Source organism: Erpetoichthys calabaricus, chromosome 10, assembly GCF_900747795.2.
Source record: "Erpetoichthys calabaricus chromosome 10, fErpCal1.3, whole genome shotgun sequence".
Classification (NCBI taxonomy): domain Eukaryota; kingdom Metazoa; phylum Chordata; class Cladistia; order Polypteriformes; family Polypteridae; genus Erpetoichthys; species Erpetoichthys calabaricus.
In genome coordinates this window covers 49,337,501-49,357,920 of record NC_041403.2, presented here as the reverse complement: position 1 = coordinate 49,357,920, position 20,420 = coordinate 49,337,501, and the positions used below count along the sequence as shown (strand labels likewise).

Here is a 20,420-nt window from a genome sequence, read left to right as displayed (position 1 = left end):
CCTCAAGAAGAGCTGTGGTATTGCATGAGGAAGTTGGAAGTGGCAGAAGTAGTATGTAAGAGTTGTACAGGTTGACGAGATTAGGCAGGAGTCCCCATGGACTATGATGTTTGCTGATGACATTGTGATCTATAGTGATAGTAGGGAGCAGGTTGAAGAGACCCTGGAGAGGTGGAGATATGCTCTAGAGAGGAGAGGAATGAAGGTCAGTAGGAACAAGACAGAATACGTGTGTAAATGAGAGGGAGGTCAGTGGAATGGTGAGGATGCAGGGAGTAGAGCTGGCGAAGGTGGATGAGTTTAAATACTTGGGATCAACAGTACAGAGTAATGAGGATTGTGGAAGAGAGGTAAAAAAGAGTGGAGGCAGGGTGGAATGTGTGGAGAAGAGTGCCAGGAGTAATTTGTGACAGACGGGTGTATCAGCAAGAGTGCAAGGGAAGGTCTACAGGACGGTAGTGAGACCAGCTATGTTATATGGGTTGGAGACGGTGGTACTGACCAGAAAGCAGGAGACAGAGCTGGAGGTGGCACAGTTAAAGATGCTAAGATTTGCATTGGGTGTGACAAGAATGCACAGGATTAGAAATGAGTACATTAGAGGGTTGGAAGATAAAGTCAGAGATGCGAGATTGTGTTGGTTTGGACATGTGCAGAGGAGAGATGCTGGGTATACTGGGAGAAGGATGCCAAGGATAGAGCTGCCAGGGAAAAGGAAAAGAGGAAGGCCTAAGCGAAGGTTTATGGATGTGGTGAGAGAGGACATGCAGGTGATGGGTGTAACAGAGCAAAATGCAGAGGACAGAAAGATATGGAAGAAAATGACTGGCTGTGGCAACCCCTAACGGGAGCAGCCGAAAGAAGAAGACTCTTGAATATTGGAGGTTTCTATCTTGCCACTCACCCATGAATGCCATAGTTATGGAGTCTTATCTTGGAGGCCATGAAAATTGACATTAGCTAAACCTGGAGAAACCTGCAGGCAATGGATAATGCTGTGCCCTAAGGAAATTCTGGCAGGGCGGCCTTTCTGTAGAAGACACACCACTGTCCTAAACGTTCTACATTGGGACATAATGATTTCTGATGTGGTGAACTCAGATTTAGTAATAGCAACCAATAAAGGATTATATACCTAAGTTTTAGCAACTGATGTTCCTACAGAAGAAACTACTCTCGTGATTAAGGGTCCATATATATGGAGATGTTTAGATTCAGCAGGGCTGGCTACAATAAAGTCTGTGTTCATTTAGCCAACTCTAGTCATCAATTAACTGGTCAGGTGTTGAGTAAGAAACTATGCAGGAAATTATCTTTACACATAAGCAATACAGATATTGGGTAACTATTATGTAAACATATTTTAGTAGCAATTCAGAAATGTTGTTACACATTTACTCCATTTCAAGCCATTCACTGTGACGCATATACAACACAAGATATCAGGTGGGGGCAACGCCTTCGTCGCAGCCCTGCAGCTAATGTGTGCTGAGCACTTTTTGAAGTGTGAAATTTCACTTCAAACTCAAATTATACACAAAATTACTTAAGTTCTAAATTTAAACAAAGTTTAAACAAATCTGAAACGTAATGAATGCTGAATGAATTCCGAAAATTATAACCCCACTTCCAAAATGTAAATAAAAACAGAATTCAATGATTTGCTAATCTCACAAATGCAAATTTTATTCACAACAGAACATAGAAAACATATCAAATGTTTAAACTGGGAAAATGTACCATTGTAAGAATAAGGTCATTTTGAATTTCATGGCAGTAACAAAACTCAAAAAAAGCTGAGACAGGGCCACCAATGTGTAGCGTTCCCCATTTCTTTTAACAACAGTCCACCAACATCTGGTAACAAAGACCAGTTGTTGGACTTTTAGGAAAGGAATGTTGCCCCATTCTTGTCTGATATAGGATTCTAGTTGCTCAAAAGTCCTGGGTCGTCTGTCATTTGTTTCACAATTAGCCAAACGTTTAGAATCAGTGAAAGGTCTGGACTGCATGCAGGCCAGTTCAGCACCGAGATTTTTCAACTACAAAGACATGCTGTTGTAAGAGATGCAGTATGTGGTTTAGCATTGCTTTGCTGAAATAGGAAAGGCCTTCCCTAAAAAAAGACGTAGTCTGGATGGGAGCATATGTTGCTCTAAACCTTTTAGCATCGAAGGTGCCTTTCCAGATTTGCAGGCTGCTAATTCCACAGGCACTAATGCACCCCCATACCAACAGAGATGCAGGCTTTTGAACCGAGAGCTGGAGGACGTGGCATCCATGTTTACCAAAAAATTAAAAATTTCGATTCATCTGAACACTGAACAGTTTTTCACTTTGCCTCAGTCCATTTAAAATAAGCTCTGACTCAGAGAAGATGGCGACATTTCGGGACCAAATTTACATATTGTTTCATCTTTGCACAATAGAGCTTTAACTTGCATTTGTGGATGGTGCAGTGAACTGCAGTCACAGGTAATGAAATTTCTGGTAGTGTTCCTGAACCCATGCAGTGACCTCAATAACAGAAACGTGCCTGCATTTAATGCAGTGCCACCTGAGGGGCTTAAGTTCACAGGAATCCAATATTCACTTTTGGCCTTGACCCTTGTACATAAGAGATTTATCCAGATTCTCAGAATCTTGATATTATGTACTGTAGATGGTGAGATATTCAAAGTCATCGCAATTTTACGTTGAGGAACATTATTCTGAAATTGTTCTACAATTTGTAGATGCAGTTTTTGGCAAACTGGCCATCTGCCGGTCTTTACTTCTGAGGGACTCTGCCTCTCTAAGATGTTCTTTTTATACCCAGTCATGTTACTGATCTGATACCAATTAACCTACTGTAAATAGTTGCAAAGTGTTGCTCCAGGTGTCTTTTAGTACCACTAACTTTTCCAGACTTTAAAAAAAACAAAACAAAAAAAAACCCCAGTACCAACTTTGAGACATGTTAGTGCCATCAAATTCAAAACAAGCTGATATTTTTCATGACACAGTAAAATGTCTCACTTTCAGCATTTGATATGTTGTCTATGTCTATTGTGAATATGGGTCAATGAGATTTACAAATCATTGCATTCTGTTATTTACATTTTACACAGCGTCCCAGTTTTTTTGGAACTGGGGTTGTACCTAAAACATTATGGAATCCATTAAGCAGATCAGCCCTCTCCGAACCACTGATCTGAAACATACTGTGGTGTTTTTTGTAACAAATTTGTTGGTTTCAAATGTACATTTAGCCATGAAACTTAAAAATACACTGGCCTGAACTTATAGAACTGGGCCACTTAGAAGCATTCTTGTGACCTGCTCTCGGGTAAACTACAAGGCTAGCAGTGTCTTTACATCAGCAAAATACCCTCTCACCGAGTGTGTTTTCACTGGAGACCAACATTTTGTATAAACCAGACAACCCCGTAGTACTTAAAAAGTTGATCAAATAACCCCAATGTGTTCACCTTCTCATGTATACTTGTGGTCTTTCTGTAGCTGCCTGTTCCCATTTAATATAGGATTATCTCTGTGGACACACATCTCTGAAATTATAGTATAGTCTGCACGGAACTAAGCAGCATAACTTCATTGTTAGGCTAATTCGCTACTCTATGTGGCACCCTTATGAACAAGTATGTAGGGAAGTGCACCCTTATGATGGACTGGATTTCACTTAGGATTGCTTTGTGCCTTGCCTTGTGCCACCAGAAACACTCCCATTCCCTATAACCCTGGGTTGTATTGTTCATGTTTGAAAACAGATGCAGAGAAACTGTATTTCCTAAGTAGGCAGCTATATAACAAAAATGAAAGCAAAACTTATTTAAAGCTGCATTTAAATGGGGTAATAAATCTTGGAGTTTCATGTACATGTTATTTTTTGCTACACAAAAAACACACACACAGTGGGAAAATAAGTATTGAATATATCAACATTTTTCTAAGTAAATGTATTTCTAACGTGGCTATTGACATAAAATTTTCAGCAGATATTAGTAACCACCCAAGTAATCCACACATACAAAAATCAAGTCCATAAGTTAAGTTGTGTCATAAAGTGGAATGAAACAGGGAAAAACTATTGAAAACGAAGAAAAGGAGGTGGAAAAAGGCATGTATATCCAAGAAACCAGCTGAAATCTCATTATTTAGAAAGCAATCCTGCCCCATATCAGTGCAAATGAAGATCAGCTTGTTTAATCCTGTTGGCCTATAAAAAGGTTTCCCCATTACCAAGGTGTCACACAAGAAGCATATCATGATGGGTCAAAGCAAAGAACTCTCAAGACCTTCACAACCTTATTGTTGCAAAACATACTGATGGCATTGGTTACAGACAGATTTCTAAACTTCTGAATGTTCCAGTAAGCACCATTAAGGCCATAATCCAGAAGTGGAAAGAACATCATTTCATAAACCGGCCACGACCAGGTGCTCCTCGCAAGATTTCAGACAGAGGAGTCAAAAGAATAATCAGAAGAGTTGTCCAAGAGTCAAGGACCACTTATGGAGAACTGGAATTAGCAGGTACAGTTGTTGCAAAGAAAACAGTTAAGTAATGCACTCAACCGCCACAGCCTCTACTCTATGCAGCTCACCATTTAAGACTTCACTGCTGAAGAAAAAGCATGTTGAAGTACGTTTAAAGTCTGATACACAAGATTTGGACAAGTCAATGAAATACTGGAAGAATATAGTCTAGTCAGATGAGAATAAAATTGAACTCTTTGGATGTCATTGAACACACCATGTTTGGAGGAGGAATGGCACTGCCCATCACCCCAAAATCATGCCATTTTTCAGCATATGGTACTGGCAGACTTCATGTAATTGAAGGAAGGATGAATGGAGAACTGTACCAGGACATTCTTGATAAGAATCTGCTGCCATCTACCAGGATACTGAAAATGAAATGAGGGTGGCCATTTCAGCAAGACAATGATCCTAAACACACAGCCAAACTCACTCAATTGGTTTCAGAAAAAGAAAATAAAGCTGCTAGAATGGCCAGTTAATTACCCGACTTGAATCCAATTGAAAACCTAAGGAAAGAACTGAAGATCAGAGTTCATAGAAGGGGCCCACCAAACCTTCAAGATTTGAAGACAATTTGTGTGGAATAATGGGCCAAAAATCACACCTGAGCAATGCATGCGACTAGTTTCTCCATACAGGAGGCGTCTTGAAGCTGACATTATCAACAAAGGCATTTCCACTAAGTATTAAATACATTTCAGTAAGCATGTTCAATATTTTTTCTCTGTGCCATTCCACTTTATTACACATAATTTATGGACTTATTTGTTTTGATTTCTTTGTATATGTGGATTACTTGGGTTGTTACCAACATCTGGCAAAAATTTCATGTCAATAGCTCCATTAAAAATATATTTACTGAGAAAAACGTTGACGTGTTCAATACTTATTTTCCCTGCTGTTTACATACATACACAAACACATACACACACACGTTTATACCAGTTTGTATACATGGCGAACACAAAGACTGCATAAAAAAAAAGATTTGAAATCATTCAGATACTTCAGAGTGTGGCGATAATCTGCCATAAGGAAATGTTATGCAGTACTATCCTATATAGATTTTTCTTCTCCCCTCTAGTAACCAACTGTTAAATAGTCCATCTGAATTACTTATTTGGGGGTATAATGATGGAGGTATATATTCATTCATCCTGCTGGATGCATCCTTTGAACTGAATACATCTATTAATTTTTGGCATCACGTTTCTTGAAGTTTTTAACTTATTATCCTCTAGACTAATCAAAATACTTATCACAGATTGTTTCCAATTCTTTCTTGGGCTAAGCTGTGTCAGAAATATTGCTTTTTTCTTAAACCAACTATACATAGTTAGGTCCATAAATATTTTAGACAGAGAACTTTTTTCTAATTTTGGTTCTGTACATTACCACAATGAATTTTAAATGAAACAACTCAGATGCAGTTGAAGTGCAGACTTTCAGCTTTAATTCAGTGGGGTGAACAAAACAATTGCATAAAAATGTGAGGCGACTAAAGCATTTTTTTTTAACATAATCCCTTCATTTCAGGGGCTCAAAAGTAATTGGACAATTGACTCAAAGGCTATTTTCATGGGCAGGTGTGGGCAAATCCGTCGTTATGTCATTATTAATTAAGCAGATAAAAGGTCTGGAGTTGATTTGAGGTGTGGTGCTTGCATGTGGAAGATTTTGCTGTGAACAGACAACATGTGGTCAAAGGAGCTCTCCATGCAGGTGTGAGAAGCCATCCTTAAGCTGCGAAAACAGAAAAAACCCATCCGAGAAATTGCTACAATATTACGAGTGGCAAAATCTACAGTTTGGTACATCCTGAGAAAGAAAGCAAGCACTGGTGAACTCAGCAATGCAAAAAGACCTGGACACCCAAGGAAGACAACAGTGATGGATGATCGCAGAATCACTTCCATGGTGAAGAGAAACCCCTTCACAACAGACAACCAAGTGAACAACACTCTCCAGGGGGTAGGCGTATCGATATCCAAGTCTACCATAAAGAGAAGACTGCAAGAAAGTAAATACAGAGGGTGCACTACAAGGTGCAAGCCACTCATAAGCCTCAACAATAGAAACGCTAGATTGGACTTTGCTAAAGAACATCTAAAAAAAAGACAGCACAGTTCTGGAAAAACATTCTTTGGACAGATGAAACCAAGATCAACCTCTACCAGAATGATGGCAAGAAAAAAGTATGGAGAAGGCGTGGAACAGCTCATTATCCAAAGCATACCACATCATCTGTAAAACATGGTGGAGGCAGTGTGATGGCTTGCTTGGGCGTGCATGGCTGCCAGTGGCACTGGGACACTAGTGTTTATTGATGATGTGACACAGGACAGAAGCAGCCGAATGAATTCTGAGGTGTTCAGAGACATACTGTCTGCTCAAATCCAGCTAAATGCAGTCAAATTGATTGGGCAGCGTTTCATGATACAGATGGACAATGACCCAAAACACACAGCCAAAGTAACCCAGGAGTTTATTAAAGCAAACAAGTGGAAAATTCTTGAATGGCCAAGTCAGTCACCTGATCTTAACCCAATTGAGCATGCATTTCACTTGTTGAAGACTAAACTTCAGACAGAAAGGCCCACAAACAAACATCAACTGAAAGCCGCTGCAGTAAAGGCCTGGCACAGCATTAAAAAGGAGGAAACCCAGCATCTGGTGATGTCCATGAGTTCAAGACTTCAGGCTGTCATTGCCAGCAAAGGGTTTTTAACCAAGTATCAGAAATGAACATTTCCAGTTATTTAATTTGTCCAATTACTTTTGAGCCCCTGAAATGAAGGGATTGTGTTAAAAGAATGCTTTAGTTGCCTCACATTTTTATGCAATATTTTTGTTCACCCCACTGAATTAAAGCTGAAAGTCTGCACTTCAATAGCATCTGAGATGTTTAATTTAAAATTCATTGTGGTAATGTACAGAACCAAAATTAGAAAAAAGTTGTCTGTCCAAATATTTATGGACCTAACTGTATGGACAGTGATATCCCTGGAAAGAATTCTGGAGATAACTAAAAGATGGGGTATGCACATGGATAGGCAGTATTACATAGTGGTTTCCACAAAACACAGTAATGGTAAAACAATGCTGACTGATTCAGTAAACATGCTGCCTCCCAGCAAAGTATTGTCCATGAATAAAGTGTACATCCATGTAGGTCATGGAAAATGGCAGCTTATTATAATATTCAACAATGGTAACCACAAACTTTAATTAGAAATAATGTTTCTCTTAATTAGTCTCTGCAGCTGTATTACACAAAAAATAAAGTGAAATTTTTTTTACTGCAAAATAAACACTAACAGCATTTTTTTCTGGCTCAAATAATAAAGCAAGTGTATGCATTCTATGCGGAGGACACAGCATAATTTGGCTGTCCTGCACTAGACTGGAAATATTTCACAGATTAGGTGTTAAACTAAAAAATGTCTAAATCACCTCAAAAACAGACGCCAAATGAAACAAAACTGCACAAACGCTCTATCAAGGTACATATTGATTTCAATGTAAATTGCAACAGGAAACACTGCACTGCCTATTATACCAAAATCCCAAATATTTAAGCATTACCCTAATGGCTGCTGGTGTTATATATTGATGTGTGACAACATACCTAGAATCTATTATATATAATAATTTTTTATTATGTATAATATTTTGTATGGATAAAACCACAGAAAATGCACATCTGATTGAATGCTTTCAAAGAATGAAAATCTGTTTTATTGTTAGAATGAATACAAATGCTCACTCTGAAGTCCAGGACACAATCAGTACTATATCACACACTCAAAACTCAATTCAATAGTTCTAAGCAAATGGGGGCTATTAACTTTTCATTACCTAATAATCAAGTGATGACATAGTGGTAAAAAAGACATTACATTCTCTGAACATCTGCAATACAGGTCAAATTCCATTATAACGAACTCCCAGGGACCTAAAAAATATTTCGTTAAAACGAAAATTTTGTTGTAATGAGATTCTGTATTTGTTACTATAGTGCTTTCTTTAACTTGCGCCCAGGCATTTGCATTCATTTCAATAGCTTCTTTTGTGTTCATTTTAATCTCCTCCTGCCTACAATTTATGCTGACGGGAATATTTCCTCAGCATTTCCTTGTGATAATACACTTTCCCGAAATGTGATTGCAGCGTCTATGGAAGACTGTCCATTTGCCGGGGCAGGGCGAAAACAGACTCATAGCGCTGCAGTGAAGTGACACAGAAGCAAATCATAAAAGATCAGGGTTGCGCTATAAGTCCCTATCTTGCACCCCAAAACACGAGGCTGAGTCTCAGTACTTTAGGAAAACCAACTTCATTCAGTTTGAAACAGGAACGGCACACATTTATTGTAGCGTGATCTGCCACTCTGCTATACACAGACACAGCAGTCAGGCTGCATCACCCATCAATATCTTTTCTGTTTGCTTTGGCAGAGAGCCGCAGAATATCTGAGATAGCTATTGCCCCGGCAACCGATAAACAGTCTTCCATAGAGGCGTTCGCGACACTCTTCGTCGTCCAGTTAGGGGAGGTCCCAAGAGAGTTTACAAACCTCACATTTACCTTGAATGAGTGCCGCATTAATATTAATGTTTCTTGAACAAGCATCTCCGAACCACGTAAAAACTGCTTTTTCGACGTCTTCAAATGCAGCAGTTCACATACGTTTGCAACCCAAGATTTTTTTTCTTTTTTTTTTTGCTTGGTCTTTCAAGAAAGTTGACAATGTCGATGGCAAAATTCAGAATTCACTGGCAACGTCTTTTTTCTGTCCGCAAATCGAGAGCTACAAAAATGTAAAGTTTTTTTTTTTCTAATATGAACTGTTATCGTTTTTTCGTGTCTGCCGTTTCTATAGGAGGGTGACAATGACTTAAATTCCAATGGATGTTTTTTAAATATTGACGAGCAATAAGCAAAAGTTATCACTGAAAACCACAGGAAACAAAGAAAGAAAAAAAATTACAATGTTTGTTTGGGGATCATTGTGCACAACTGAGCTGCGGCCACAGAACTAGCTGCTCTGTGGATGATTCATTCGGGCATTTCAAGGTCTTTTGGGCACTTCGTTATAATGAAAGTATCTGCTGAATGTACTTCGTAATAACGAGATTTCTATATACTTGCATCATATGGGGAAACAGTCAGGACCATAAAAATACTTAGTTGTAATGAAAATTTCATTATAAAGATAATCGTAATAACGGAATTTGACCTGTATAAGCTTTCATCTAAATACAAAGTCTTCAAATAAATTTCTCTAAAAAAAAAAAAAAAACAAGTATTATTCTGCATAAATGTACATACTTGTTTAATAAACACAAATTTACATTTATGATTAAAACACATTTTTAGGATAGGTTGTCAAATTTAAACACTTTCTTTACATAGTTCAAATCTACAAGCTGTCCCTTCAACAAATATAATTTGCTAGGGCATGTCCATGTGATTACATCTGTTCATCTGTGTTTCTTAAACTTGCACAGAAGGTGCCGCTGAAAAATACTGTAAAGTGTAACAAGTAATACTGACGTTAATGAAATACCATAATGTACCTAAGGAAATGTAGCTCACATGTGGCAAACACCAAGAAACTCTCCATGTCTATTTTAAAGTAATTCAACTTATAAATACAGCAAATTCATCTTTTGCTTTTGCCCTTGATTTGGAAGGTGTTTATTGTAATAAACATACTTTCGGTTAGTTTAATGTGGCTTAACACCAGAAGATTACTCAAAAAAAAAAAAAAAAAAAATCAGGTAATTAAAAAAAAAATGTTAAGGACTATGAAACCTATCAAGAGCTATGTAAAAAAAAAAAGCTATATACACGAAGGTCATCCTTTAAAAACCAACTGTATACAAGTACTTTAAAAATAAAATTTGAAGAGTACTCAGAAGTGAAGCTGAAATACTTGCAATGCATAAAATAACTACAATTACCTTGCTTTTTATAGTACTCTTCCCATGCTTTTGTGTAGTCTTGCTGCTGTTGACCTTGCTGACCTAAAATTAAGTAGTATTTTAGCAACAAGATGTTAAAAACACATTACCACTATTTTTGTTTTAGTAAATATAGTCCTAATTTCATAATTTTCTAAGAGAAAATTATAAGAACTTAAGAGGAATAAGCAGGTCTTAAAAACAATGCTAAAAATGCACACTTAAAAGAAATAAAAAAAACTAAATTTTGTAACATCTAAGTCCTCTTAGTATTGTTATAATAATAATTTTAAGTAGCTCATATGTGCGGATGGACAAAAGTAACCAAGTATGAGTAACAGGAAGACTTCCTTACTCATGTGCAATATTATTAATGGCTAAAAATTCGTCTATCCCTGATCCCCAGTTAAAATGATATAAAATATAAAAGGGAAAGTCAAAACACAGCCACTTCAATTACCATTCTAAAAAGACAAAGGCTGATCAAACCAACCTATTACAAACAGTAGGTGGAAAAACTTACTTGCCTGCATACTTCATCACATCAAGTCTCAAATTGTGTACTGTGCTAAGTAAGCTAACAGTAGGAGTATGGCTTTTGTTATCGGTGAAAATGATTTCTTCTGTACAAATACAGATTAAATTGGGTGTATGCACGTTTACTGGCGAAGCTCTCTGAGGGACAGCCTGTTCGACTCTTGTAGTTAGCCAGGAGCCAAGAAACCTATAACCCTTTAAGAAATTTGCTATATGTCTAAGGTTAAGCTATTTCATAATTTTGATGTTTAAATACATTCATCAAAATGCTCACACCTACCAATATGCTTAAAGAGTTTCTTAAAAACATACCCAATTTCTTGTAATATTCCTCCCAGGCTTTTGTGTAATCTGCCTGCCCACTCTGAGCTGGATTCTGTTGGTCACCAGCTGCTGTTGCTGCTGCAAAATAAAAATGAAAGGTACATTCATACTCTAATAATTAAGGCATTTAAATCTCTGACTTGCATTGCTTTAACTTAAATCCAAATGGTATTAATGGTGAGTAACTCTTTACTAGCATGATAATCAGGCTGATATTTGTCTCTAAATATGCATTGGTATTGGTTGAACCTGCACCAATATTCCACTCATCTTTCTAACTCATGTCTACCAGGGCAGGTTCACAGAACAGCTGGAATTTATCCCAGCCCAGAAATAATAGGGCACAAGTCATCAGCTTGAAAAGCCACTCCTCTTGTCTGATATGCACAACAACAAAGTAACAATATACCTGCTGAACAATTCATGTGCTTAAAAATACATTAAACTTTGCCTGCATTCATCTTCCCCAGGACTGGCAATTTTTTTTCATTCATTTCTTACTATTATACTTGACATTCACAACTGTCTAGTTAAAATGCTTTACTCCATGTTTTTTTCTACTTTCCCCCCTTGTCTTCACCCCTACCAAAATGGCACTGCACAGCCTACGCCAGGTGTGCACAAGGTTTTGAGTCAGTAACAGATTCATTCAGAGGTCACGCATTAATCCTGTAAGGACTATACAACTTTTGCTTTCAAATGATTCATTATTTGTCTCTGTAAGCCACAGTGACTGCTTGCTTGGGCACTCACAGTACTCAGATTGTTTGCTTGATAAGATCATTTTTGTCAATAACTGCAATCAACCTGTTTGTCGTCAACTTAATAGCGTTTTCAGTTACTTTCTTCTCCAAATCTGTACAAACTGCTTGAAAGGCTGCCAAACCACAATGTTCACTAACAATGTGTTGCAATCAATAAAGATTACACAAGCAGACAACTGCAGATGTATATATGTAAGTTTTAAACTCGGGACTTAATGGTTTACAAGTGTTACTAATGTAGTTTATGTAATTAAAATGAATTCAAATGCTACTGCTGTTATGTTAACTCATTTAGTTTTCCAGCCTACTGTCTTAGCTTATTCTCCTCTCTGATTATTTGCATGTCTTTAAAATCTGCTAATAAATAAACTTTGCTCATGACAAGTAGTAGTCTGAGTAATATGCCAATATAAATCATCCAGTAGGCTATTGAGTCTAACAAATAAGTACTCTCTTTAGCAGTCTGTATCTGCAAATTGAATGCATTTTGAAGCTAAAAAAATAAAGCAGGATAAGCCAATGGCAAGCAAAATGCTGGCTGTATGACAATAATAAACCGTACATGTCATACATTGATATATTCACATAAATATTTCAGCTTGAATTATTTACATTAATACATGCAAAACTCAGGATATATACATGTGTACTGGTTCATTTATTCAGTCATTAATCCCCTTAAAAAATGCTCACCTCATTTAATTGCTAGATGAACATGCATAACACCACCTTGATGTTCAGTGATGTTTATTATTCATATTCAAGTCAACGTGGGCTATGTTATCATTATAAGAATTGATTTAATATTAGCTGCTTGTGCTCATGGCACCTGCAGAATACACTTGAGTGCATGAGAAATTAAAGGTATCACTATGCTTTGTGTCAATACTTTTTTTTTTTTTTTTAATGTAACCCGTTTACATGTTAAATTAAAACACTCATGTAACAACATCATGGTTAATCTGTGTCACTCAGATTAAAAAAATAAATAAATTTGAACACTCCAGCAATATCGATGGAATATTCATCAGTAATCTGTCATTGGTTGGGATCTATTTCAAAGCTATACGTGTAGAATTATAAACTAAAAACACACACTTAAGTACAAGAACAAACAGACATCAAAATAAATGGAAATCCTCTGTATATGTATCGACAGATCTCAAGTTACTAGTGAAGAAAAAAAAAATTAATGAAAAAACACTGCTTATTTATTAGTGCTCAAAAATACAAATGACAAAGAACAGCCACTTACCTAGCTATACTTTGTTTACCCAAAAGACCTCAGAATCATCCAAATTAAATCAGGAAATGGACGAAAAGGAGAGGCTCCACAATGACCGCACTTATCAATTCCAATATGGCTCGAAGATATTACAACAATTTTACTTAGAATAACTACTGTCCAAAATGTTTCCAGGCCAGGATCCAACCTGCGAGCGCTGCAACCAAGCTCCTGCCTCACTGGGTCACATGTTCTGGGCCTGCACCAAACTAACATCATTTTGGACAAAATTTTTTAAGTGCCTCTCAGACAGCCTTAGTATCACAATCCCTCCTAACCCACTAACAGCTGTGTTTGGTGTCCTTCCAGATGGACTGGAATTGGAGAAGGACAAGCAAACGGTGATTGCATTCACTACACTCTTGGCACGCAGACTTATTTTGTTAAATTGGAAGAATCCTAATTCTCCTCTTATAAGTCAGTGGGAAACCGATGTTTTATATTATTTGAAATTGGAAAAAATCAAATTTTCAGTTAGAGGATCTGTACAAATTTTTTTCAAAACATGGCAGGATTTAATCAATATTATTTTAGAATAAGAGAAATAACTATTATTGCATTTAACTCCCTTCTCCATCTCTTATTTATATAGATATTTACTTCTCCCCTTCTTTTGTCTAATGTTGCCTTATTAAAAAGCTTAAAGAAATTTTCCTTTAGCTAAGCTCTCCTTCTCAGGGGTGGGGTTTGATTTGTTTTCAAATTTGTTGGGTTATAAATTGATCTGTTTGTATGGAATGATTACAATGAAAATTAATAATATAAAAATATTAAAAAAAAAAAGAAAAAAAAAGAATAACTACTATCAGCTATTCTGCAATATTTAAATGTTGCTCTACTTAAAGGTTCCACAAAAACCAACCATCTATTATGCCTCGATACACTGATGTGACACCCAACACAATGGATCTTCAAACATACAAGCATCTCTCCTGTTCTTTTTCTTACCCATAAGAACAATTTGCTGTATTCAGACTAGATATTGTTGCTTCATATCCTCCATTATCCAGAGTCTGATAGTGTAACATCTCATTGTCTGATGACCTAACTTCTACATCACAATTGACTTTTGTGGCTCCAGTGTTGTATTCAACCGTTTTTTGTAAAAGGTGTATAATTCTGCAGACATCATTCGTTTCGTGCCTCCTTCCGTCAAACACTTGTTGCTATCTACAGAAATGCTGCTGTCTTATTTTTAGGTTACGTACCATTTCCAAAATACCTAATGCTATAGTGCAAGAAATTCTAGGTAAGCTGATGTGACTGAAACACATAGAAAAATAAAATCTGGCACCACCCACCAGAATTGTTAGGGTGGGAAGGGAATGTATACCTAATAACATGACCATTCAATATATGTGAATTAAACAGTACTTTCTAAATTCAATAAAACATAACTTACTTTGTCCATTTGTTTGGCCGGTGGCTGGAGCAGCATTTGGAGGAGGTATTGGTGGTTGAGGTTGCTGCTGATACTGAGAATAATATGCTGCCCATGCGGCTGCATTAGCATCTGCAGCTGCTTTACCTGCAAAACAAACAGAAAGGTTACTCAAGTCATATATAGCAATATCCGGTTATGTATTCATTTTATTTGATTTTGAGCATTATACTAACTTGGGTCTTGTGGTCCTTGTGGCTGCCAGTGTGGATATCCATTACCCCAACCTTGTGGAGGATAAGGGGCGGGAGGGCCACTGAAATAAAAAACATCCCTCTGTCAACAAAATTCCAACTTAAGTGAACCATCTACAGATACGCATTTTTAAAAAAGTATGAAATAGATTTCACTATAGTAAAAAATAAGTCACAATAAACACTATGGCAAAAGCTAACAAAATTCATACGCAAAGCATAGACCTCCAGTTACTAAGGCATACTGTAAATGCAATGTTAAAATGCAACTACTGCAAGGACAAGGACCAACACACATTTTAAATCAAAAAATGTAATCAATACCTATCTTTAGATGATTCATTCTAAAATTAGTCAGCAGTACTCAAAGTAGCCTACTGCTCCAATTCTTAAAAAAAAAAAAAAACACTGTACAGCCTAACCCTTCCTTGATAAACTGCTAAGATTTTAAAAAACAAGCCGATATATGGTCTAGATACAGTAAGGTCTATTTTTTTTGCAAAATACATACATAACCAGTTGTGTTTGTCATTCATTTTGGAAAAAAAAAAAAGCACACACACTTTTACCTTGTATATGAAAAACATTTAACAAAGCCTCCAAAACATCACAACTAAAGAAGCAGCACCACAAATAGAAAAGCAGGTTAAGTGAGGAAGTCAAACAGACGCCATGTGGGGTTTAAATCCTCAAAAAAAAAAAAAAAAAGCCCATCATCAACCAATACACCCAGACCAATATCACTGCCTACTTACTGTGGACCAGGAGGCCCTTGATTGTATGGCCCAGGATTGTAAGGTCCCATTGGCGGTGGGGGTGGAGGCCCTGGTGGACCAGGAGGACAATGAGGGCCTGGACCTCCATGGGGACCTGGAGGACCATGAGGGCCACCCATTGGACTAACAGGACCCTAGAACAAAAGACAAAACTGCTGAAACCTCTATATCTAACCTAAAGGCAAAACAAAGTTTACTTTTGGTGCATTTCCTTAAAAGATATGTTTAGTAAATTTATTAACACACACTTCTGCTCTGTTTTGTTTGATTAAGAATGCATTTTTATTGTGAAGTATCAACCTGAATATTATATATTAAAATGGAAATCAATTTTAATTAGACTAGTCTTGTATGTCTGCAAAATTACCTATTTGATAAAATTGAAGTGTTTGGCACTTAAACTATTTATGCATAAGGTTCAACTCACTCCTATCTTTTCCTCAACAAGCTGCCTGGCAAAATCAATCTGTTGGTGTGAGCCACGTATTGTGAACATCTTGATGTTGGGATCAGCATTTGGAGGAGGATTTCTCTGGAGCTCTATCCTTGCGCCAGATTGCTGACTAATGCTTTTTATTGTCTCACCACCTAATTGAAGAAAATAAATAAATGCAATGACTTCAAGGCACAAAACAGATTTTAACACCACCAAAACAAAACGATTGCCCTCATTTTAATAACAAGATCACAGCTAATGAAAATTAAATGATATAGACACTTCTATGAGGGCAACTGAGCAAAATTCAACAAACCCATAGTAAGGTTTCCATGTGCACAGGTTAAGACAAAGTCCCAACTGGAAGAGCACATAATAAATGAATATGTAAGCTCCAAAGAAAGCAGGACTTGACTGCAAATGAAAATTACATTTCTAGGTTGAAAGTAACTAAATCAGACATGACAAAGGACGATTGAATAAAACAAACATTTAATGGACGTGCTTACCTTTGCCAATGATTAAGCCTGTCTTCATAGAGGGAACAGTAAAATTGAACTCTTGCAGCCCTCCAGGAGGACCCATGTTCCAGTTTCCCTGACCACCTCTTCCTCTACCCCTGCCTCCAGGCCCAGGTGGACCTCCAGCCTGCAACACACAGTGCAAGGGATAAAGACAGACTACTTAAACTTCCAAAGCGACATAGCAGTTCCCTTAAAAGTACTGAATAACTTAATAAACCAGGTATACAGGAAGTTCATTGGTCTTAAGTATATGAAGTAAACTGTTTTCAATCAGTTTGACTGGCATGCATATAACAGCTGTCTGAAGCTTCTAAACAAATTTTAAAATAGTTATCAATTCTAATTTAATTTGTTTAACAGTAAACAAACCTTACAATGATGCTTTATAGGCATCTACTTAAATGTTTAAAATTTCACTGCTTGATGTACAGTAGCAATTCTAGAATAAAACTAATTCAAAAAGGAATATCTATTAAGGGAAAATAAATGCCTTTTTTTAAAGTGTGCACTATATTGCACAAGAACAGCAAATTGTTTTAAAACAAGTTAATTTTTCAATCAAACAAGTTTTTAGTCGAATCTCAAATGATTTAAACAACAGATTTTAAAAAATTACAATTTAAAATTTGCCATGCTGATCAAATGTGACAATATTCTATTTAAACATTCTTAAATAAACAAAGTAAGGTTTTCAATATTCAAACCTGTACACTTCTAAGGAGGTCTGTAATAATTTCAGCTGCATGCTGACATCTTTCTGGAGGACCCATTATCTGTGCTATTCTCTCTGGAGTAGTCCCATCATCTAAAAAGAAATGTTAACATTTTTTTTGGCAATGTTTGTTAACTTATTTTTGTATTTTATTTGAAGAAAACAACATTACATACAATTAAGCCAAACTTGAATAAAAAATTACTTAGTCATACATAATCAAACTAGAAAAACAAAGATGAGAAGAAAAACATATCAGAAAGTTAAAGGAAAGCAGGAACAAAAAGAAAACCTAATAAAACAGAATTCCACTCTCACCTCAGTTAAGGAAAAAAGGGAAAATGGGCTGGACAATAGGGATTTAAAAAAATGATGGATGTTTCCTGATTTAAATATTTTAACAGATATCACCATCTATTTTTTTTATTTTATATATATTATATATATATATATATATATATATTATACATATAATTAATATATATATATATATATATATATATATATACACATATACACACACACACACACACATATATACACACACTTGTCATTTAGCCCGTTACAATAACGGGCGCTAGAACAGTAGTGCATAAACATTAGTAGGAACAGTCTATATTAAATGGCAAGGGACTTTGACTTCATTCTTTTTGTTGGTCGTATTTTTCTTTCTTTCAGCCTTTCTTTTGTTGATGTTTACTTGCTGAGCTGACCGTTCTTCGTGGGCTGCCGCCGTGTATTGTGTGTCTTTAATTTTCTGTGACAGTAATACTGTGTTGTACGGCTCTATTCAATAAGGGTGCGCACAAAAAGGCGAGCTTCAAAAGGGCGACCTCAATTGAGCGCGGCGAATAAAGGCGTTCGTAGATAATTTAGTTCAAATGGTTCTGGAATATGTGAAGAGCAACAAAGGTGCAGATCTTTATTTACGCGCGCCTTTATTCGCTGCGCCCAAATGAGGTCTCCCTTTTGAGGCTCGGCTTTTTGTGCGCGCCCTTATTGAAGGATACCGTCTTGTACGTCCGTAATATACCTTTAATTTTCTCTGGCAGTTATACAGGCGTGCGCGTCGGTAATATGCCTTTAATCTCCTCTGACAGTAATACTGGCTTGTATGTGGCTGTAATATGCATCACTGTATTGTGTACCTTTAATTTCCTCTCGCAGTAATACTGGTTTGTATTTCCGTAAAACGCCTCAAACTTTCTCTGACAGTAATATTGCGCATCGCACCGTGCCCCGCGCACTTCACCACAAGACACCCAGACGCACACAGGGATTTTATATATATATATATATATATATATATATATATATATACACATACACACACACACACACACACACACACTTCACTGTTTTTCCCTGTAGATTAAATATGCCTTCTGCTACTACTCACAGCCAGTTTTCTTTTTTTCCCCCCTCCAAACAAAAACAAACTTGCAGTGCAGAACAGCCAGCTTCTTCCCTCTACAAACACCACAAGTCTCTGTAGTGACCTGCTGTTAGATGAGCTCTTTCCACCATGTGCACTCCAATAGCCCTCCGGTTCAGACAGCCTACTACTTCTACTAACAGCTGCCTAAGTCCACTGCAGCAGGGTAACGGGGCACAAAGACAGCTCTGGTATATTCTGGACAAGAGTTCCTCACATAACCAGGCTTTCTAATGGGAAACATAATAGGAAGCACACCTTGTATGGTGGCCTGCTAAAAACAGTGGGGTGGGGTTATCAACACGCCAAAGCTGTTACTTGAGGACAGGCTTTATCTTTGTTCCATGCTTTTTTCTCCATCTGTTATATTCGGCTGGGTATTTCTGTATTCAGTGATGAAAAACATTTTGTGCAACCACTTTGAACTGCTACCGTCATTTTGATAACTTTAATGTTGAACAAACTAATGTAAAATGCAATCTTTCATATTCATATCACATGTAGGCAACAAAGTTACAGCCTTTCCTTGAAACAAGCTCATTCTTTAGAAAAACAACCCTCATCTCCTTCTTTGCCTTAAAGTTTTCACTTCACACTACAATCTAATCAAAATACGTGATTGGGAGCCTGGTCATTTTTCAAATGCTGGAATATACACTGTTTACTTGACTATTTAACTCCACCAATTTTTAGTAAAAATTTTTTTTTTTTTTTTTTATACTGCCTTAAAATGTTACTATGAATTTAAAGATTTAATAAAAAAATTGGTTAGCCCCATTACAGATCACTACCACTACCCAATTATTTCCGAAAAGTATAATGAGATGGACAGGAAAAAATGTGCTTCTCCACTTTTTTTTTTTTTAAAAAACGTCTACTTCTGCATATGGAGAATCCTACATACAGTAAGCCTCAACATAAGATACACACATCAGTCTTCATGCATTTCTCATATATTTCAATCACAAAGGAAGCTGTTCCAAGTAAAAGCAACCGGTTTCTGGAACTAAAGTCCAATGATGGGGATCTAAAAACAAATCTTACACTGCTACAAAAACAGTAAGATATAGTTAAATATAAAGGAGGCCTAAGGTAAAACTACTAATGCTGTGTTTTTGTTGTTTATTTGTTTTAAATTTAAAGCAACTATGGATGAATGGAAATAGTTGGCACACTACTAATTTAATCAAAGCAAAATTTCTGGAACCAGCTTGGTGAATGCTAAAGAAACCAGAAAAAAGCATGCACATCCCTGCACTATATAAATTTAAACTTCTAGATAAGAGTACTACTGAAGCCTTCACTCTTTAAACACTTATAAAATAGCTTCTAAGCCAAGAGAAACTAAAAATCTTCCAAAATGTTGAAAAAAGTAAAATAATTTTAAAAACTCAGACATATGAGGCAAATAACAAAGATGGGATAAATACCAAGATATTTTCATTGCATATACAGTGTTATGGACACACGTTAGCAAATGTACA

At 36.6% G+C, this 20,420-nt stretch overlaps 1 protein-coding gene across 5 annotated transcripts in view; it reads right to left on the bottom strand.

Moving 5' to 3' along the window:
- The window catches only part of fubp1 (far upstream element (FUSE) binding protein 1), a 59,578-nt gene that overhangs the window by 14,268 nt on the left and 24,890 nt on the right, over positions 1-20,420 (bottom strand). For 3 of the 5 annotated variants that reach the window (XR_007936120.1, XM_028811180.2, XM_028811182.2), the window contains 8 exons: positions 17,494-17,594; positions 16,775-16,913; positions 16,257-16,417; positions 15,809-15,963; positions 15,036-15,115; positions 14,821-14,946; positions 11,358-11,447; positions 10,509-10,571 (listed from right to left, as the gene is read on the bottom strand). Coding sequence is in view for 4 of the 5 variants with exons in the window: in XM_028811180.2 (XP_028667013.1) it covers positions 10,509-10,571; positions 11,358-11,447; positions 14,821-14,946; positions 15,036-15,115; positions 15,809-15,963; positions 16,257-16,417; positions 16,775-16,913; positions 17,494-17,594 (915 nt within the window). In the remaining variant the exon portion in view is untranslated. The remainder of the gene's footprint in view (positions 1-10,508; positions 10,572-11,357; positions 11,448-14,820; positions 14,947-15,035; positions 15,116-15,808; positions 15,964-16,256; positions 16,418-16,774; positions 16,914-17,493; positions 17,595-20,420) is intronic. The other 2 variants (XM_028811183.2, XM_028811184.2) reach the window with 1 other exon arrangement.